This window comes from Hyalella azteca, unplaced genomic scaffold, assembly GCF_000764305.2.
Source record: "Hyalella azteca isolate HAZT.00-mixed unplaced genomic scaffold, Hazt_2.0.2 contig10210, whole genome shotgun sequence".
Lineage (NCBI taxonomy): Eukaryota > Metazoa > Arthropoda > Malacostraca > Amphipoda > Hyalellidae > Hyalella > Hyalella azteca.
Genome location: NW_025940256.1, coordinates 404,734 through 427,105, shown reverse-complemented (window position 1 = coordinate 427,105; position 22,372 = coordinate 404,734). Strand labels below are relative to the sequence as shown.

Genomic DNA, 22,372 nt, shown 5'->3' with positions numbered 1-22,372 from the left:
TATCCAATGGTCTCATCTCAGCGCTGTTAGGATCTACGTAGGAAATTGTTCTCGTTCACAAAATATTTATGGCATCAGTAAGCTAAATATCCTGTAGTCATCTTTAGCGTGATGATTGCGGCGTGACAGGAAAATATACTTTTGTATACAGTACTATTTTTGACAAAATACATTACACGGCACATGTTTGTGACAGATTATGGCTCATCAGCGCATGTTTGTGACAGATTATGGCTCAACAGCGCATGTTTGTGACAGATTATGGCTTAACAGCGCATGTTTGTGACAGATTGTGGCTCAACAGCGCATGTTTGTGACAGATTATGGCTCAACAGCGCATGTTTGTGACAGATTATGGCTCAACAACGCATGTTTGTGACAGATTATGGCTCAACAGTGCATGTTTGTGACATGTTATGGCTCAACAGCGCGTGTTTGTGACAGATTATGGCTCAACAGTTATATCATCAACTGCACCTTTTATCGTATATGATTCAATAGATAACATTATCTGCTATGATGTGTGTACATGTTAGATATGAGAGAACATATCTATCAATAATCATATTCAATAACAGTCGCACATGTCATTATGAAGACTTTAGGAGATCCATGTCATGCTACAATATACGTAGGACTTACAGTAATGAATTTACTGAATGCAGGAAAGCATGAACATGAATTACTAGTTTCCAGATCTTATGACCGAACTAGACTACGCGACACTAGCAGAGAGAAAGTAAATTAGTAGATATACGGAAATAAGATATATAGTAAATATCAAGATACATAGTAACTGAGAAGCAAGACATTACCTAAACATGTACAACACTCTGAAAAATGAACGAGTCACATTGCCCAAATAGTGACACACTTCCCTATCCACAGCACGAGCAGATATTGGACGTGGAACTGATATGCCCTTATGCTGGGCCAAACTGGGTCAGGATGACCTACACAGAGCTAAAAAGCGCATCACTATCAGGCACGACGTCTCACTTATTTCTCTGTGTGCACATGTCGAAGCCCAAATAACACAGTGAAGTTAACATAGTATTGTGTATAAAGAAGGCTCACAGGTTTCTGATAGTAAATTAGCATTGAAAAAAGTGAATCGAATATAATTCGGACCAAATTCCCACTAATTTCTGAGTGAAAATAGCGATAATGCATCGATAATTGGGCTGAAGTGCCACTAAGAACAGAAGTTAGAACACTGCAGTGTTCTAAAAGTAATGTATGTTGCATCGATAATCGAGCTAAAGTGCCACTCATTGTTCTGAATGTAATGTATGATGCGTGAAGCGGGCAATTAGTAAGCTAGCGCGAAGCCGACCCTGGCGTTGCCCATGTCGAACTCGGTGTAGAACTTGCCCAGGAAAATGTCCCCCAGGATCCAGAGCGGCCCCATAGGAGGGGGGATGTCCATCCCTAGGAACCCTGACACGCACGACTCCGACCCGAACTGCTTCACCTGCCGAATAAAGTTATTATAATTCCTTACTTTATGTCAAGTTATGCGAGTTATGTCAAGTAATGCAAGTTATGTCAAGTAATGCGAGTTATGTCAAGTAACGCAAGTCATGTCGAGTAACGCAGGTCATGTCAAGTAACGCAAGTCATGTCAAGTAACGGGTTTTTAGGCACCAAATCTATTTACAAGTAAGTTTAAGGTGCTAAAAAATTACCGTAGATCGTTACGATGTCAGGCCCCAGATATAATTTATGATTGTATTTACGGCGGCAGAAGATAATTATAAGGTATTACTAGACGTCAGTAAAATAATACAATTATGATTATGTTTACGGTGATGCAAAATCATTTGAAGTCATTACTATATCAGGCAGCAGATGCAATAAAGATAATGCAATTAATATAATGCTGAGTAATATACCAAGAATTTTCCCAAGTTAATGGGTGAAATACGAGCGTTTAACGGGGATAATCACCTTGAGGATATAATCCTGGCCTGTGAGGACGAACGGGTTGCCGCCGATGGTGAAGGTGATGTTGGGGAGCGTGGGGATGAGGTTGCAGTCGATGACCCACTCCCCTCCGGCGAGGGGCTTGGCCCCGATCCTCTTGTTGATGGCCCGGGCCTCCTCATAGGGCGCCGCCAGCAGGGACGTGCCAGTGTCCGCGATGGCCTCACAGCCTTGGTGACACAGCGGGACTGAGGTGTCATCATCAACCTGCCCGGGTAAGTATGAAGTGGGTCAACATGACCTTCACAAGAACAAAAAGTGCATCGCTACCTAGTATTTGGACTAATCTCATTCACCTGTGGGGGGTAAGGATAGACTGGGTCAACGTGACCAACACAAGAACAAAAATATAACTCAGTACTCACTGCAGTGAGTGACAGAGAGCGCATTTTCTCGTCGACGAAAACGTGAAGTCACGGACGGACAGACAGACGGACGGACGGACGGACATGGCGAGCACAATAGTGCATTTTTTTGATAAATGAGAAAATGCGCTAAAAATGCATCGCTTTTTGGGCGATATCTCACTCATTTCCCTGAGTGTGATCGCGGGTCTCACTCTATCCCATCTTGATCTTCTTGATAAAAAGAAACCCATGCTTGCTTTGTACTTCATTTCTATTCCCCACATTTCATTTTGCCTGCATCTATTTGATGATAGCTTCTTCTTTAGGCAAATTACGTTGAAAAAAGTTGATTACGAGTTGAAGTCGTTGAAACAACGTTGATTACGAATCAATGTCTTTGAAACAACGTTGATTACGAATCAATGTCTTTGAAACAACGTTGATTAAGAATCAATGTCTTTGAAACAACGTTGATTACGAGTTGAAGTTGTTAAAACGTAAATGGACGTTTCAAATGGACGTATGTCTCTTTAATTGCGACTTACATTATTATTTACAAAATTGATAAATTTTGTTCATGTCATTAATTTCTGAGCGATACATTCTCCATAAGGAGAGACGGCTGACCTGGACGGCGTCCATATGGAACTGCCAGTAGCCCTTCCTGTCCACAGGCACATACGTGAACTCCCCCCTGTAGTGCTGGGGGTCAGAACCCCCCAGAATCAGCTCGCCCCCCACTGCATCTGAAGCGTCCCTGAACCGACAAATTATTCATAATTACACAATGATTAATTTAAATTACGAGTCAATGAACCTATACCGTAAATTAATTCACATGATAAATCAATTATAATACAAATTAAAATAGAAATAAATTTAAAGTGCAAATAAATTTTTTTAAAATATAAAGTATTTCAAATTATCAACAAATTTGTTAGGTAAACAAGTTAATACTGAATGCAATTCTAGCTCTTTACAGCTTCTCACAGAGCCAACCATACAAAATAAAATAAGCAAGTTTCTTTTGGTGAATTATAATCGAATGTGAAAATTTTGTTCAGAAGTGAAACCATAAAACAACACTACAGACAGGAGATAATTTTACTAACAGTCAGAAACAATGGTACAGACAGAAGCAATGGTACAGACAGAAGCAATGGTACAGACAGAAGCAATGGTACAGACAGAAGCAATGGTGCAGACAGAAGCATGGTTCGGTGGTCAGGGGGATGGTTCGATGGTCAGGGGGATTGTTCGGTGGTCAGGGGAATGGTCCGGTGGTCAGGGGGATGGTTCGATGGTCAGGAGGATGGTTCGATGGTCAGGGGGATGGTTCGATGGTCAGGGGGATTGTTCGGTGGTCAGGGGGATGGTTCGGTGGTCAGGGAGAGGGTTCGGTGGTCAGGGACATGGTTAGGTGGGAGGTCAGATGGGCAGGGTGATGTTCGGTGGAACAGAAGGAACTCCTCACATCACGCAGGGTAACCCATCAAATCACGCAGAGTAACCCATCACATCACGCAGGGTAACCCATCACATCACGCAGGGTAACCCATCACATCACGCAGGGTAACTCGTCACATCACGCGCGGTAACTCATCATATCACACACGGCACTCATGGTACCAACAAGAAAACATAATATCCTGGACCTATTCAAGAACTGGTTGCTGATATTCGTGTTGAGGAGACCACACTGTCTGACCATCGACTAGTGGTGGTCAAGACAACAATTGAGAGGGGAACCAAACCAAGACCTACACCTCGAGAGGGGCTAGCTGGGCTAAATTTTCATCATCGAAGAACAGACTAGGAGGCCATTGGGAACGAACTTCTCGAAATTGACTGGAGATCTGAGTTCCTGGAGTTAAACGCCGAAACAATGTACAACATACTGTGCGAAGTATTACTGCAGGTATGCGTACGTCACACGCTGGGAAAAACGACCCCCAAACGCCACATAATTCCGAGGGACAGACGGATCCTTATGAGAAAACGAGCGAGCTTGAACAACCAGATAACGGCCGCCTCCAGGAATATGGAGAGACAGAGGCTGGAACATCTAAGGGAGAAAATTGAGGAAACTGAACGGCAGTTACAGAACTCACACGAGGCCGAGCAACAAGTTGCGAAGGCGTAAGCGGTGTCTGCCATTCGAAAGAATCCAAAATATTTCTACAAATATGCCCAGTCAAAAGCCAAAATCAGAGCCACAGTGGGGCCTCTGAAAAATACCTAACGATATACTTATTGGAGACGACCAGGGCATGCGTGAACTTCTGGGAGCGCAGTTTGAAAAAGTATTCAGCGAAAACCGATACTAAAGACAGGAGAACGAAATTGGAGTCATCCAAGAACTTCCAGGAGGGCGGGAGCTGATGAACATAGAGTTTGAATCGCCGGATCTAGAGAGGAGTATCCAAGAATTATCGACGTTTTCGGCTCACGGGCCAGATGGGGTCCCTGCAGTGCTACTGAAAAAATGTGTCGGAGCACTAAAGTTCTCTCTGACTTTGCTCTGGAAAACATCATTGAGAGAAGGAAATGTTCCAAGAGACATAAAACTAGGGTTAATAACCCTTATCTACAAAGGAGCTGCGAGAGTCAAACCCCAAAATTACAGGCCGGTTACATTAACATCACACGTAATCAAAGTATTTGAGAAGGTTGTTGCCAGAAGGTTGATGCTGTACATGGAGGAGGCTGACCTTTTTCAACAGAAGACAACGCGGTTTTAGACGAAATCGTTCCTGCTTGTCTCAGCTACTGGAGCATCACCACCAAATCCTGGCCATGCTGGAGGAGAGGGCCGGGGTGGACGTGGTGTTTTTGGACTTCGCGAAAGCGCTTCTCAAAGTTGACCATGGAGTGCTCTTCAGAAAATTAGGACTGCTGGGGGTGGAAGGTGAATTGTTGGCATGGATCCACAGCTTCCTAACAGAAAGAATACAAGCTGTCGTTGTAGGAGGCTCGAGATCGAGCGAGGCTAGGGTGAAGAGTGGAGTAGGTACCACAGGGAACGGTACTCGGCCAAATCCTCTTCCTCATTCACATCGCCGACATAGATGTGGCTGTGAACCACGCCTCTGCATCGTCATTCGCGGACGACACCAGGATATTAATGACCATAACGGACAGGAGAGACTGCGAGAGGTTGCAAGAAGACCTCGCTGCAATATAAGACTGGGAGCAAGTTGCAGCGGGCCTGAACAACATGCAGTTCAGCGGGATCAAGTTTGAGGTTTTGAGATACAGAGGTAGTGGAAGAGCGGGTATGGAGCACCGCTACCAAGCACCAGACAACTCGGAAATCGAAAAGAAGCTAATCGTTCGCGATCTAGGAGTGTTGATGAATACTCAGGTCAATTTTGGTGATCACACAACGGCAATAACCGCAAGATGTAGGCGACAGATGGGGTGGATCTGGCGGACGTTCAAAACAAGAGAAGCGGAACCAATGACCACGCTCTTTAGAGCCCTTGTAATACCAATCCTTGAATACTGCTGCCAGCTCTGGACCCCGTTCACACTCGGCGCAGTGCGGCAACTGGAAGGTGTCCAGCGAACCTTGAGTACAGACCCAGTCGCTGTAACCTCGGTAAGTAGTTTAACTCTTCCATCCCTCTGATCCTGGGAACAGAGGGATGGAAGAGTTGAACTACTGGGCGAGGTTACAGCGACTGTGTCTGTACTCACTGCAGAGGAGACGGGAGAGGTATGTCATTCTGTACACATGGAAAATGATAACCGGAATGTGCCAAACTTCGAGAGCGAGACCTTCAGGATTGAGATATATCACAACGAGAGAAGGGGGAGACTGCGCAGGATCCCCCCACTACGTAACAGATCCGCAATCAGATTTCAATCCCTGCGGGAAGAATCAATTTCCGTAGCAGGGCCGAGGCTGTTTAACGTCCTACCAAAAGATCTAAGAGAGGGGGAGTTCACCCTGGAGACCTTCAAGAGACAACTGAGCGTGTTCCTGGACACAATCCCAGATCGACCTCCCCTGCAACACTACCGTACCAGCGGCGAGAAACAAGCAACAGCATCGTACATCAGGTGGCCCAAATGAGGGCGGATGAACGATAATCAGAGGCGGCGATCCATCGTGGCCTGGGACTGCTACGTCCCAAACAAATACTAAGGAAACTAAGGTAACCCATCACATCACGCACGGTAACCCATCACATCACGCACGGTAACCCATCACATCAGGCACGGTAACTCATCACATCTCGCACGGTAACTCATCACACTCACGTTGACAGTATCAGTAGAGAGGTAGCCGGAGAGCGAGCCTGAGCCATATTGAATCTTGAACTCCGTGCCGTTCTTGACGTAAGTGCTGGACTTGGCGCTGTTGTATTTGTTGTGCAGCACTGAAATTATAGCGAAGTTTATTGATATTGTAATTTATATTTCGTAAGATTATAATTATACAAGAGTTTATTTAAAAAAAATGAACATGTTTATCATCAGAGATCAGTACAGTAAATAGGTTCCAAAATTGTTCACTCAAAACAAGCTAAGGTTCATAAAATGTACAATTTTTAACGACCAAGAACTCCGCACTGCAAAGATAATATATATAATAAGATATGGATTAGGGAGCTATTATATGCTTCCTACAATACGATTAAGGGTCGCATTGAGGGAAAGAATAACAAAAAACGGTTATATTTACATTCATAACAACTATTAAAAAACGAACTTTCAACGACAGTAAATAATACAGTTTTCTCCGTATATTATTTAAAAGAGCTTAGAAATCATCTCATAATTGTAAGAATTGATAGAAATTTATTATTTCTGAAATTAATTCATTATTTTATAATAGACTGCCTTTGCTGGGAGTTTTCCTCTCATCCGAGGAAGAGACCATAGCAATGCAGGCTTCAGCCTCAGCTCGACACGTGAGCAAACCTTAGCACTTACGTACAAACTACGAGGGCAATCGCGCAGGCTTCATCATCCAAGTTAAGAGCCAATCGTTGATTCAAGCATCGTTATATACAAGATTTTATCTTGTATATAACGAACTTATAAGTATATATAACGTTAAATAACGAACTTATAACGTTATATATAATATACTTATAATGAACTTATAACTTATCGTCATATACCATATAGCATCCTACAAGAGTTGCTCGGCGAAACAAAGCTTGAACAGAAAGCAGCATGGGCCGATTTCAGAAAACGTATACACGTCGATCGCACGAGGAGGATGGAGAATTGAAAAATGTGCGAAACTTGATTTCTAATACATTTCCGTTAAATAGGTCTGAACGAAAGCCTTAAAATTTGTAGTAAACGTTGAGTTGGCTGGATTGAAATTAACTTGAAAACTGTTGTATGAAACCAAATAATTTATTTATTTCCGTTAGCACAAGTTTCATGGCAATAAAAGCGCGGGAGACTAAACCCAATTTCACAGTTGGAGCGCCAGTAACGCAAGGAAGAGGAAGCTCGTCAGCTGTCAATAAAAATCAAACATATAATTCGCGTAAAGATAAGATAATTTTCCCTAAGGAAAGTTTACACTCAATATTAGCAGATTATCAAGGCCCAAATGCACGTCAAGAATCATTTGAGGGAATTTTCAGAAGCGAAATTGTAAGTCGACAGAGAATCAGAGATAACGACACCGTAAAACGTAGTCTTACGTACAATTGTTGAGCAAAGCTCAATGAAAATAAGAATTATTTCTGCATGCCACGCCACATGGACACCAAAAGCTCGTAAAATTTATGTCATGCCACGTGCCTGTCCCGAGCATGACACACCTTATGCAGATAATTGTTAATAATTATTATAAGGCCGCATTTTCTGAGAAAAAGTTAGACATGTCAGCTTCAGCGCTGACCGATCTACACCGAACTCGATATGCACTGACAGATCGATAACACAATGTAAAACGAATGGAATGCATACTGAATACAGACATTTAGAGAAATATTTGAGTACACAGAGCCGAACACGTAGCGAAAACGCACACATCGTCAAATAAACAGCATACATCACACGCCATAAAACATACAGAATCAAACACTTGGCGTCAGACCTACAGAATCAAACACACGGACTCGAACATGTTCCGATTTTCCGAACAGTTCTACCTTCCATCAATATATCGCGACACTTACCTAACTATCCACGATATACGAACACAGACCATAGAGGGACTATATACCGTAATAACGTCGACCACTACAGACACCATTGCAACCAAAACACACATGACATTGAAAAATATATTATTGGTCAGAAATGCGTTAGCTAACGCTTAATTGTGGCAAATAATAGCAAATATTGTGAGACGTTTTGTTCATTTCCTGCAGGGACAAAATAGCAGCAACTCGTACGTCATGGACGGTAAAATGTGCTGACTCATCATCACAATTTGGTAAGTCACGGTGGACGATGCTCATGTGATCCAAATTAAAGTCTCAAATTCATCAGAATTCGAAGTGGTAAACGAAAGTTTTAGAAGCTTTAATTTGCATTAAAATTTTCAAGAAATGCTGTAAACACGAGAACGTTCAATTTTAATTTCTTTTAACGATTGAACAGTTCAATTCAAATTTCTTTTAATGAGTGAACCGCTACAGTAATTTTTCCTGCGACATTTAAAAATAATTTTGTAACCTAAAATTTTACATAAGTACTCCTCCAACTCAATCTGGAAATCCCAATATGAATATTCAACATAGCCAACATAGACCTGTTGTATAGACGTTAAAGTGGTGCAATACAAGACTGCGAGTCAGCGTGCATTTGGAGGTCATATCCTACACAGGATGCAGTGTGGCGTTTGCTTGCCTCGCATTTTAGTAGATAATTTTTTTAGTTTACCAGTTTTTTACTTTCAACACTTTTATGATTCTTGACCATTTTTTCAGTTGATGTCGGATTAATAACACTATTATGAAAAAATATAATTATGATGAATTTTGGATTATGACTCAGCATGGAAATGGAACATTCTTAGTCTCATAAATTTTCGAAGCTAAATAATGTTAGTAAGAGAAGAATAACTGCTTCAAAATCTCCTCTTAAAAAATTTCTATTGAATGCCATTTCACACATTACAGGAGATATGAATTTTGTATTTCTCACTAAAATATTAAATTAACCAAATAAAGACGAAAAATAAGCTTATTTCATTCTACCCCTTTTCTCCCATTCTGCTATGACTCATGTTTAAACCGCTGATTATAACATTTCAGATCAATTTAATTATCCCAAAATTATATTTTTGAGGAGACATGCGTGAACAGCAATAATATATTCACAGCATCTGGCCTAAATGCTGAGAAACTTTAACTAATATATATTCAACTGTCACAAACAAGAGTTGGTTATATTACCTTGCTATTTATTATTAGTACTTGTGTTGAAAATTATGAATAATTGCAGAAATAATTTTAAAATTTTTACAGCCACCTTAAATTGCACAGAAAAAAATTAATAGTAGTTACCAAATGCCAATCATTAAAATACTAATTTCTATCCCAACATTAATAAAATTTGTACAGAGATTTTCAGCAAGATAGAATATTGTGAATAAACTTGGGAAACACAGTGCATTATTGATATATATACCAATATAAAAGAATAATAAAAGCTGAAAACAGGGTTAGTAAACTGATGGGGGATTAAACAATATTCACATAATTGTGACGAGGTTGAAGTGATAAAAAGAATATTACTCACAGCAAGCAATGTTGGTCCAGTGGCACTGCTTTGATGGAACCCACAGGTTGGATGAGCCGGTGTCAAAGACCACCAGGAAACTTTGAGGTGGAGTGCCAATAGAGATGGGGCCATAGTACTGAGCCTGTAGTGACAACATATAAATACATGGCATTAGTGCTCCATCGTATTATACCAAGCCTGCAGTCAAAAGACAACACAGATTAGTGATCAAATCTGTCACTATAAATGAGAAGCTCAGTTTTCGTGATAAATTGCAGGAATATAACCAAGATAAATGACATTAGGAATGAAGAGAACTAATAGCAGTGGTAAACTTGGGACTATTCATAATGAGTATTAATAGTTATAAGGAAGATTGCACTGTTGATCAAATGTACTTTTAGTTATGAAGAAAATAGGCTATGAAGGTTTCTTAATGTCACATGATATTTATCAAGAGCAGACTATTTAAATGTGACTAAGTTTAGAACTGAATGAGCTGATTAGCATCATGGCTAGAACTGATAACTTCAGTGATAAAATTTTTCACAGTGAGGAATCAATTGCACATATTTATTTAATTATTGAAGAAAAGTGGTTACCCGCTCCAGGAAAGCTCAAGGCATTGTATTGTGATGTGGAGCATTTTGATTGCTCAACATAAAAGAATATCCATCAATTAGGCTCACATCCATGTAGTTGCTGAGAGGCTCAGGCATAGGATCAGATCCCCATCGGCGCCTTGTGATGCTTACAGCCGTACCAACACTTTGCAGGTGACGTCGTGGAGAGGTTGACCGTATCAGTGGCACTCTAATTGACAGAAAATAACAAGATGTTAAGCAAGAATTTTATTTGTTCACTATCAAACTTACTCATAGCTCTCTTAATGTATAATGATCCCTCAAAGTTTGGTTTAACCAAGTGCCACATGAATTACCCTGTAGAATAATAATAATAAGATGAGCAAGCAAATTAACAGCTTTAAGGCTTCTGTTATTATCATTCAAGCAGACCTGGCAGCATTGCCCCACTAAATAAGAAAGAACACCAACAAAATTGGCAATCACGACAAAATAATCCAAAAGATCCTATCAGTAAATGTAACTAAAACTATCAATGAGATTGAGCTCTCAAAATTTTTTTTTAGATTGATCATAGTTTAAAAAAAGACAAATCAATAACCAACATGAAATTTAAAATATATATTTATACAAAGCTAATTGGATCAATTGACCTGAAACTTTGCTTATAAATTTGTTTTATAACAGATGCGAGAAATATATATTTTCAAGTCACAATATAGGTACCATTTTAAAACATCAAGGTTACAGCTACATAAATGATGAATTACATCCTATTGATTGATAATAAAACCTCACACCTAGAAGATTCTAAATTTAATTTTTAAAACGTGACTTAAGAGCAGCAAAATAGCAAACAAATTTCAAACTTTCCTAGCTTTCTTTTTTATAAATCCATTGATAGTATTGGACTGAACATGAAACCTAAATGAATGATCATTGCCAATTTTGGCAGAATCACATGATCCACTATTGCATCACTGCATTGGCAGACTGCCTGAAAAGTGTTAAAAAGCATAAGTGAAACATTTGTAAACACTTGATTTAGGCCTATTTGTCAAAATATCTAACAATCCCAACTAGCTTGTACTTAAGAATAGAATAGAAGTGTCGGCGTTGAAGAAATAGGCCCATGGCCTGTTGCCGATTCTTGAACTTTTCGTGACTTGATTCACAAGGGATCCGGCCTTTGGAACCCGATCTTTCTATAGCTGACGATTGATTGAGATAGCTGCTGGACTTATTGCCTGATCCGTAATTTGCTAGGCACTTTAAGACTGAACATATGCTCCTGCATAGCTTCGTCTAGTCTGTTTTTGAAGATGTTCATACTCGGAGCTTCAACGATGCTATCGGGGAGGCTGTTCCACATGTCGGTGATTCGAAGAGAGAAGAAATGTTGTCGCATGGATGTGTTCCAATGCTGTTTTTTTAGTTTATAGCCGTGGCCCCTGGTGTTGGTTCTTGTTTCAAATTCTAGTAATCCTTCTGGGACCTTGCATAAGCCATGAGTATATTTGTATACTTCAATGAGGTCCCCATGCAGACGTCAATAATGGAGGCTTGGAAGCTTCATAATCTTTAATCTTTCCTCATAGGACTTGCCTTTCAAGCCCAGAACTATCCTTGTTGCGCGCCTTTGAACACTCTACTAAATTTTTGTCCTTTTCAAATTTCGGTGACCACACGACCTTTCCAAACTCCAGGTTCGGGCGCACGACAGCAACAAACAACTGCTTCATCGTTTCTAAATCTAGGAACTCGAAAGAGCGTCTGATCAGTCCAAGTCGTTGATTGGCTTTATTAACTTGACCTTCAATATGCTTGGAAAATTTCAACTCATTGTTGATATTGACTCCTAAATGCTTTTCCGTTGTCGACTTCGACATCACCACTCTGTCGTTGCAGCTGTGTCTTCTCATACTGTAATCTTGCTGTTCATTATTCTTGCCAAGGTGGATAACTTTACATTTGTCAGCGGTAAAACGCAGCTGCCACTTATCAGCCCAGTCAACCAGCCTGTCAAGATCACTGCAACTGTACTTTTAGCGACGTATTCTTCACCATATTATAAATTTTTGTGTCATCAGCATACATCGAGCAAACGCTAGACACAGCTTCTGGCAGATCGTTTATAAACGCAATGAATAGAATAGGCCTGAGAACACTTCCTTGTGGCACGCCACTGCGCACTGAAGCCCAGTCTGATATGGACACATTAATACTGACACGTTGTTGCCTCCCTACTAGAAAATCTCTGATCCATTTGAGTACATTACTCTCAATCCCCAAAGACTTAAGATATTTCTCTTGTATGTTAAGGGTGTAATTATACCTAAATACCAAAATGCCCATGCTATGATGCTGATAGTTTTGCAGCCTGAAATATCAAGCAAAATTTTTTAAAAATTTTGCAGGCAAAAAAAAAAAAAATACAGGCAAAATTCTACAAAATATTTTAAGAATCACATGCAAAATTGTACAATTTTTCTCACTTTTATGAAAAAAATGAGAAGTCATATAAATTTTTAAATTACTGCAAGCATGAGTGTAGGGTAAACGCGGTATATTCCGACACATTAAGGACGCATCGAGAAATGAAAAACTATAAAAAAAAACCGTATGCGTTACGTAAGTTCTGTTGCCTTCACATGACTCTCAAAACTCTTCACTACGCGTCAGCAACAATGAAACGTCACAAAATGTTGCCATATTTATTAAAAAGCCTTTAGAATGGAAACCTACCAAATCCCTATTTTCCGTCACTTTGTGTGGCAACATCCGACGTGTGGTGAGTCGTATTGCGTCAGCGCTTCAAATTTAACTGATACGTATTGCCGACATCCACGTGTTTTTTTTGCAGTATTTCGACACGCAAATGTATGACGTCACCATTTCAACCATCAATGAACGCATGGAACTAAAACAAAGCTTAATATAAAGGAAAAGCTGGAGAGGTGACGGAATTACCTACGATGTCGGAATATACCGCGTTTACCCTATGTGAAATTATGAATATTTACAGGTTGCTTCTACTACATGATTTTCTAGAATGGCTTATGCTTATAGACAAGGAAAATTGCATACATTCCTGCTTCCTTTCACTGGCCCTTGCCCAATTTCTTCAGCGAAAATTAAGATAAACAGCACATTTTTTATATTGAATGCTGAAAATCACCTACAAGAAAAATTATTCAAACCCAGCTTTTGAAAATTTTCCGCATGTTACAGAATTCTGATTGGAATCTGCTGTGCAACTGTGAGTCTGTGACAGAGAGCAGTGAACTTGTCAGCCTAGCCTTCAACCTTGTGAGTTGTGAACTTTACAATGTAAAGTTCACAATGTGAACTGTGAAGAAATTTTGGGAAACAATCCACATTCCAGTAAGCATTTAGAACCAACTAGTTTTTTCAACCCCAGAAAAAAAATCGAGAACATAAAATTACAAGTAAAGAAGATTTCAAAATACGTAATGAGCCTGATTGCCATTGATAGGAGCAGCATTATTTAAATTTGTATCGACTACGAAATTAAATAGTGACAAAGCAGAGAGTTTTTTTAGAATTTAGACTCTCCCTAAAGTTCACTTTTGAGTCCTATAAGTAGACCAGTAAAGTATCATGGATACCAGCAATATCATACTTAAGAAATTGGTTTAAATCTCAAGTAAATGAGGAAATTAAAAATGAACTGATTCTAAAAAAGCTCTGGTTTGCCACTATGCAGTACGAATAATCATTCAGCTGTCTGGTGGAGCTCTGACTGTGTGACCTATGCCTTCCTGTCAAGCAACAACTGAACAACTAACAAGTAGTTTCGCCTCACCTTGTTAATTCTTCGGCATGCGAAGCATAAACAGCTGCTAAAAGCAGCAAGAAGTAGAATACCTTCATGATATGCAACAACTTGATTCTTTCAATGCTTATTTTATATTCTAACTGCATTCGCTGCTGAAAGAAACCAAACGGGAACGCTAAATTATTGAACGCCTAACTAAAGCAACCGTTCACCGCCAACAACAGCCGGCGTCTGACGGTCTGACGGAAGAACTTAGTACCAAGTCAAGCTCGTTGCGCACCAGCTGATGAGCAAACATCGTCAGCTGTGGCCGTGAAACGACGGCTGACATGGAAATGCAAACAGGGCTATTAATATCTAAAACAATAATTGATAAGGCTTGGAGACAACTAATACATGGGATGGTATTATTGCAGATTACCTACATCCAAAAAAAAGGGTGTTTTTTTTTAATTATATGTTTTTTGGGGTGTAGATTACGAATCTGAAATCCATTTTTGGCGGTCGGCATCGGAAAACCGATTTTTTTCGCGACTTACTAACATGGGGGTTACGTAACTTACTGATTTCAGATTCGTAATCTACACCCCAAAAAACATATAATTAAAAAAAAAACACCCTTTTTTTTGGATGTAGTTAATCTGCAATAATACCCATGGGATTTGCTAATGGTGACTTAGCCGGTTTTTCTGCCAATATTAGGTTTAATCACTCCCATAACTGTGTAGTTGCAGATGCGTATAAGACCAGCATAATTTCATTCACGTCTTTTTTTTAAATGCTCCGAGAGAAGCCGGCGCTGCTCTGGATGAATAATCTCTCTGATATGTATGGTAATTTCAATGGAGCCGAAATATTCTTCTATTGTCTAGCAACAATATTCTATTCTGTTCTCACCATAATTAACATTTATATCAAGTCACTCGCTAGACATAAAAAATCCACATCTAAGGAATCTGCGAATTTCCAATAATATATGAAGTTAAAGTTTAAATGAACTTGACTAGCATATTTCTGATTTTACCCCTATTGTACCATGGCTTCTAATTCCGCGGAGAAGTTTCGTATTATTGATATTCAGTGAAGATGCGTCTGGCGCTTCAATAGCCCTAATATTAATTACACAGTTATCCAAAATACTATCAGAATGATAATCGCAATGCTTCTGGCATCTGAAATTTCATCTTCTGTGAAGTTATTAGAGTTGGATTACAAAAATGATTATTCATTTCATATCGGTAATTTATCATTTCATATCATTCATCATTTCACATCGGCTCTACTATCATCATATCATTTCATATCGGATCTACTAAAAATTCTAATAAGAATTATATGTGCTTATTTGCAGCAGAAGATTCTAATGATATATTTTATTTGCACCTAAAAATTTTAATTATATGTCATGCGCTTACTTGCAACAAAAGGGTCGTAAATCGGGTTTCAGATTTATGAAAAGAATGATTGATAGTCTAACATACTGTATACGAAGGTAGAGAGGCAAAAGAATCAAACTGGCATTTTTCATTCTCTTTAATACGAGTTTTGTCTGACGAAAAAAGTCCCAATGTCTAAATAAATTTCATGGTTCTTGGCGAAACGGATAACAAAAACTTTGAAAGAACAGGATGCTAAGCATTAATGATGAAGCAAATCAAGATCAAATACGCACTCTTAATTGATCAATGGTATTTCGGTGTGACGAACGTGTTATAGCCCTGAAGCTATTTCATCTGCCGAATCAAAACAATGATAAATATTTAGAATGAATATTTTTATAATGAATATTTTTTTAGAATAGAAGAATCAGAATTGTTTAAGATTTAGAATTAGAATTTTTAGAATAGAATTAGAATGGAATAGAAAATTCTATTTAGAATAGAATTAGAATTTTTTAGAATAGAATTTTTTCGAATTTTTAGAATAGAAGTTAAATCGTGGTTTGAAATAACAAGCATCGTTAACCAGGAGGCCATTTCATCTGCCTGCCACCGAGCACATGCAGGTGCAGATGGAAGACACTTTGTGCGCCATTCTTGCCGTTGTTGATCACGACGCGGTAGCCATCATCAGCAAGCCCCTGCTGTGCTGCTACTTTTCGTGCGGCTGATAGCAGGGCACCAAGAATCTGATGGTATATTCGTAATAGAGAAAGCAATGAAAAATAAAGATAGGTGAAAATCCAATAATATTGACAATACCAGAAAAAGCAGGAACATTAAGAAAAATGAGAACATGGTAAATTTCCTGAAATTCTCTTTAACCAGCCGATGTTAGAGATGGTAAAGATTGATACTTTTACTACAAAGATGGATTGAATATATCAGGATTATTGATAATTTTCAGAAAAGGAAAAAATGTATGTTATAAAATAATAATTTACATAGTAGTTCAAGGTATATATCTTACTTTATTATTTACATAGTAATTAATTACAATAAATATAATAATAACAATAAATTTCTAAAATAGCAATAAATCTCTGCTGTGGCAAACTATGCTCAATGAATATATCTATATTTTAGAACTTTCTAACTATGCCTTACTTTGATACTACATTATAGTTGAATATTTATACAATAGAAGTTAACAAACAAACTTCAAACTTTGAAATCAAGCTGTTCTAAATTGCCAGCAAAACCAGTGGCAGCATAAACTGTGCTTCTGAGAGCAATTTCTAAGAAATTTGGCATCCAAAGGCTCTAACAAAAACTTTCTTTCTAATAGGATATTCATAACATGCAAAAAAAAATGTTCATGAATAGAATAGAATTGAGTTTATGACTCATTCATTTTTGATGAAGAAATGGTTATAGTCAGAATAAACTATAAAATTTCACTGAAAATATTCAGAGGCAATGTGTTATTACCTATCTTCATAGAATATAGATAATTACAATATTCTTTCATAATAAATGACAATCTATCTACCTGCTCATCTTCATCCTGAGCTGAAGACAACATTGCGATGGGCTTGCGAGGGATAACAAGGAAGTGCACAGGAGCTTGAGGATTCACATCATTGAATGCCACACACTGTGAGTGGAATGAGTACATTTAATGAATGAATTAATGTGAATTAATATTAAAATTCTAGGGGATTAACTAATTAATATTCTAGGGGATCAGGTACATATAGCATATTGGAATGAAAGATTTAGTCAGGTGTTTTTTTTTCATTTTCCTTTTTTTTTTTTTGGAGTGAGCACGAGGTGGAGCATACAATTGCAGCACTTTTACATTTGAACAGACAAGTAATACTGAGCAGCAACTGGAGGCACTGATTTATAAGAGAACTACCATACTCTGTCATAGTTGTAAAATATGTCCACAATATGAACCTGAAGTTTCTGCTGCATTCCAAGAATTCATTTTTGAGGACACAAAGGCAAAATCTGCGAGATTTAAAATATAATAAAAATTCATGAAATAGGAGAAAAAACTTTCAAACTCATTCAAAATATTTGGCTTGGAGATGCAAAATTTCAATTGAAATTGGCATTTTCCTGGGTGTGGTTGACAAAATAGACTTTGACCTCAGTGTACATATACCGTCAGTAGACTTGCATCATAGGCAGAATGTATTTAGCAATCAACTATTATTTACCTTGCCAAATAAATAAAACATGCTATAATACAACATTTTTCATAAAACTGCAGCATATAAAGTTTTTGAATAAATGAGTAATTTTCAAGTAATATCCACAACTTTTCAAATTTGCTCGCATTTAAGAAAATTATTCTTATGGCTTGGATGTAGCTAGTGTACATGGCCAGTACAATGCATACGTACCAGTTATAAAATTACCAGTAGTAAATTCTATACTTATACTTGTCATTTATGAAGGAATCTATCAATAGTCGCCACTGTTTCCAATTGGTTATCTTCAATCAGGATTCAGGAGCAATAGTTCTTAGGAAAATTTTTAATATAATCTTTTAAGTAAGATTTCAAAAGCTTAAGCATTAAGCTCTAATGTTGATGTTAATGACTTAAATACAAGGACTTTGAGAAGCTGGCTAGTAATATAAACCAAAGGACTACAAATTCTTTACACACTTACCTTCTCATCTTCATAAATGAACTTTGTGGGAATTTCCCCACGTAGTATCTTGCCAAATATAGTATCACCACTGGGTTGAGCAGCCTGGGCCAGGCTTACTTCATCTGTCATGACTCCAGGTTCAAGGATGTACTTCTTATAAACAAATTACACGAATATCACTGAAAATGAAAGTAAAAATGCTTTTCAAGACGAGAATATATACATCAGACACAATAAAATAAAAATATGTTATGATTAAATAGAGATGGGCATAATGTCCAACTCTTAAGCTGCTGAAGAAAGTTTTTTGCCATCTTTTGAGCCAGATTCCAAAACTTCAGAAGTTGTGCTAATATCAAAGTAAGTCAAAATTCAACACATGGTGGCAAACTGGCAATCAAGATTCAAGAACATTTCTTCTAGGATCAACATACTATTTGCAAACCAAATATAAGTCTCTAGCATCTAGCCCAGCACTCTCTTAACTGCATGATACACATGACTTATAACATAGCAGTTTCAGCCGTAGGCCTGTCACCAATTCTTAACAATTAGCTAACATTGCAGAACATCCGCAACATGTTGCAGGCTTGAACTTGCAACTCACTGCTTCAAATTTTCTTTGCTAAACTGCCCGGCCAGCTGGCCTCCTTGCCGATTCTGACTAAAAACTGGCGCACAGAGCTGGGAATTGGGATCAAATCCGCACCTCTCTTCAATAATCTTGGTACTCTGAACTTTAACCACTGGGCCATCGCCATCCTGCACCCAGTCTTAGGTCTTAGGAGCCAGCCCAGTCATAGGTCTTAAGAGCCACAAAATTCTGGTAAAATGTCAATTTTTTCAAACTTTTGTCAACTTTTCAAACAAAAAAGTTGAAAAGTGATTTAGAAAAAGCAACCATAGTTATTAGTTAGGATTACAAAACTGGTGAAAAAAGATACAAAACTATAACAAAAAGAGGTTAGTTCAAGTTTGCATTGAGTTACATTATAAAACTGCAGTGAGTCAGCAACAGCTGTGACTGAATTTTCTGCAATTTTAAGGATCTGCAACAAGCTTATGGTATGATGAATGCTAAAAATGCTACTGTTTAGAACTGCTTCGGCAATCTGCATGATAGAGCATTTGAGCTCAAAGTTTGGCCTTGTTTTGTGCACTGTGCAGTCACTGACTTGCTGTCTCAACTCACAATTCACTGCTCCAAAGACCAATATTGTTCTGCTTGACAGCCCAGGGCCAGGGCCCAGGCCCCAGGGGCCCCAGGGCCCCCAGCCTCCAAGTCCAGGGCATGCCCAGTAGCCAGTGTTACAGTGTAATCATCTAATAATGTCTTATCGCTTATCCTATGTCATAAAGAACAACAATGGCAATGCAAAGTCAATATAACCCTGGAATGACTGGATTCACAAACACTTACACAATCAGCAATGAGCAATGCAAATGAGAATTGACAAATGACGGTGATTATGACACACACTCACACAGAGTCACAGACACAGTCACACTCAGACAGACAACCAATTTTTCCTTCATTTCTTATTGTTTAGTGACATTTGGTCCTTACTCCTTAGGTTAGGTAGTTAGCCTAATTGAGGACATGCCCATGTAGCTCAGTAGCTCCACAACTTAGCTCTCGAGCCTCTCTGTAGTCAATCAAAACTCATGAGTCATAATCATGTGACACAAGAGTAAAGACGCCATAGCAGAGTGCAGACAGCACTAAGCATGACTGGTCAATACTAATAAGAACGATCCACTTTATAAGCAAAAAAATTCTAGTCTAACACACTGATAGCAACAGCTATATAATTATTAGGTATGTGCCAAATGCCAATATGTAATGATCAAACCTAACAAATCATATTTATGAGTGATTATGGCCAGTGCTTAACGTCTAAGTTCTAACGGTATTTAGTGACGGGCGCAGAGTTCATTACAGTATCAGCTGAGTGACGGACGCGTCTCGACTCACTTACTCACGGTACTTCAACCATGCGACTTACTGTCCACGCCCTTTTCGAAGACGATAGCCTATAGAGGTATTTCTATTATTGGGCTGTGACATCAGAGTAAGCAGACACAAGCCACACCTTATTTAGGAGATTATTCGAACAGCCGTACGAAGCATTATAAATGCTATGAAAAACGGACAAGTTAATGAGCTAAGGGCTAAACTAATATCGTAATATGATGAGGTAATAGACAATGTACTATTGCCAGTATTGGTAGATTTTCTATTAAACTATTGTAAAATTCAGTAAAAACTACTTAGTACAATACACCACAATATTCAGGTACGTGATTGTACTAAAATTGAGGTAACTTAAACTTTAAAGGTGACATTTTGACTTGCAGGAGCTAAATATGTTTTTGTACAACTTGATTCAAAACTCATATTCGTCTATATATACTTGTCTGCGAGCCGATTAATTTTTCTCTTATGAGCATCTCTTGGCCATTAAGCGACTGAGAGATCTCTCCAAAATTCTTTTACCAGTTTTACTGTAACTCATCGCTGAATCGTTATGCCTCCGGATCATTTGTTAACTATTTATAGTACTAACGATTGTAATTACGTAAATTTTGTCTTTGAACATATTTTAACGTAATAAAATAATCGAATTTCATTCGAAAATTAAAAAATTTATCAAGAAATTGTGGCAATTCCATCAAAAAAGAAATGTTTATGTTTTAAATACTAACAACTAATCTCATCAGTTTTGAGGGGTAACTAATATATTGTTAGAATAGAAAACGCTCATAACGAACGCGGCTACATTGCAAATAATATGCATTCATAATCAAGCACGAATATGAATTTCCTACTGTGAGTAATGATGTGCCGGTCATATTGATTTTTAAACAAATATGATAGTTATCGCCCTCGAAATCTGATCGTTGCAGACACGCTGCTTGTTAATCGAATTATGGCAAGTCGATCGAGTTCAAATCTTCAACCAACCTCGTTTCAGTATATTCCTCTCGGGCTTAAACATAACTTTGCAACAGCCAACTCAACATTTTTTTTAAATAGCCAAGCCATCCAGTTCTCTGGAAATAAATCACATAATAAAGATAATAATGATTTCTTGCGTGGTTGAACGATATTATTGTTCGAAAATGGTCAAATTGAAAGGGCACGTGAATGAGAAGCTTGAAATCCGAACTAAAAATTTGAATCACCACTATGTTAGCCGCATATACAGTGTCATCAATATTTAGCGTTACATTTTTTTCAAATAAATTGTTGATAATTGTCCTCGATATTTGTCATTTGTTTGCACCTTCTCATTAATCTTTATCATTATTTATCATTTATCATCTTTATGGTGTCAAAAAACACCAACTGTCTGCTCAAGTTGTTGACAAACGCCTCTAAAGATCCAAGATTCTTCTTTCCCGCATTCATGATAGCACGCTGCCAAACCTCGTTTTCAGTGATGAGAAGATATTCAATGTTGAACACCACTTCAACTCCCAAAATGATCGAATTTGGTCGAAGAATGGGGACGAAGGATCCCGTGTGGTGACTAGGAAGCAATGCCCACCCCTCAGTGATGGTCTGGGCAGCCGTAACAGTCATCAAGGAGTCCCTTTTTTACAAAGGGGTGAAATTGAATCAGAAGAACTATTGAGATGCCATCGTTGTTGGTGCATTGTTTCCCTGGGCACGAATGCACTTCAAAAAACGTCCCTGGTCGTTCCAGCAGGACTCTGCACCATCCCATGGGGCCAAATCGATTCATGAGTGGCTGTCCGAGAATGTTCCCCACTTCATTACCAAAGATGAATGGCCCCCATCGTCACCCGATCTGAATCCTCTGGATTTTGGGATCTGGTCATACCTTGAGAGCAAGGTCTCGACCGTTCACCATCACAGTTTGGACGCCCTAAAGGTCAAAC

The 22,372-nt window shown here is 38.6% G+C and overlaps 2 protein-coding genes across 2 annotated transcripts; both read right to left on the bottom strand.

The window, feature by feature from the left end:
- Positions 1-192: 192 nt before the first annotated feature.
- On the bottom strand, positions 193-14,638 carry LOC108678423 (lysosomal aspartic protease). Its single transcript, XM_018166840.2, has 8 exons — positions 14,448-14,638; positions 10,727-10,850; positions 10,056-10,179; positions 6,600-6,718; positions 3,989-4,047; positions 2,961-3,090; positions 1,951-2,193; positions 193-1,474 (listed from the first exon to the last, which is right to left on the bottom strand). The coding sequence occupies exons 1-8, from the start codon at positions 14,564-14,566 to the stop codon at positions 1,313-1,315; spliced, it is 1,080 nt and encodes a 359-aa protein (XP_018022329.1). The 5' UTR covers positions 14,567-14,638; the 3' UTR covers positions 193-1,312.
- A 1,667-nt stretch (positions 14,639-16,305) lies between these two features.
- LOC108678428 (adenosine 5'-monophosphoramidase HINT1) lies at positions 16,306-18,657 on the bottom strand. Its single transcript, XM_018166844.2, has 3 exons — positions 18,485-18,657; positions 17,352-17,456; positions 16,306-16,548 (listed from the first exon to the last, which is right to left on the bottom strand). Exons 1-3 carry the CDS (start codon positions 18,593-18,595, stop codon positions 16,381-16,383), a joined length of 384 nt encoding a protein of 127 aa, XP_018022333.1. The 5' UTR covers positions 18,596-18,657; the 3' UTR covers positions 16,306-16,380.
- Positions 18,658-22,372: the final 3,715 nt, after the last annotated feature.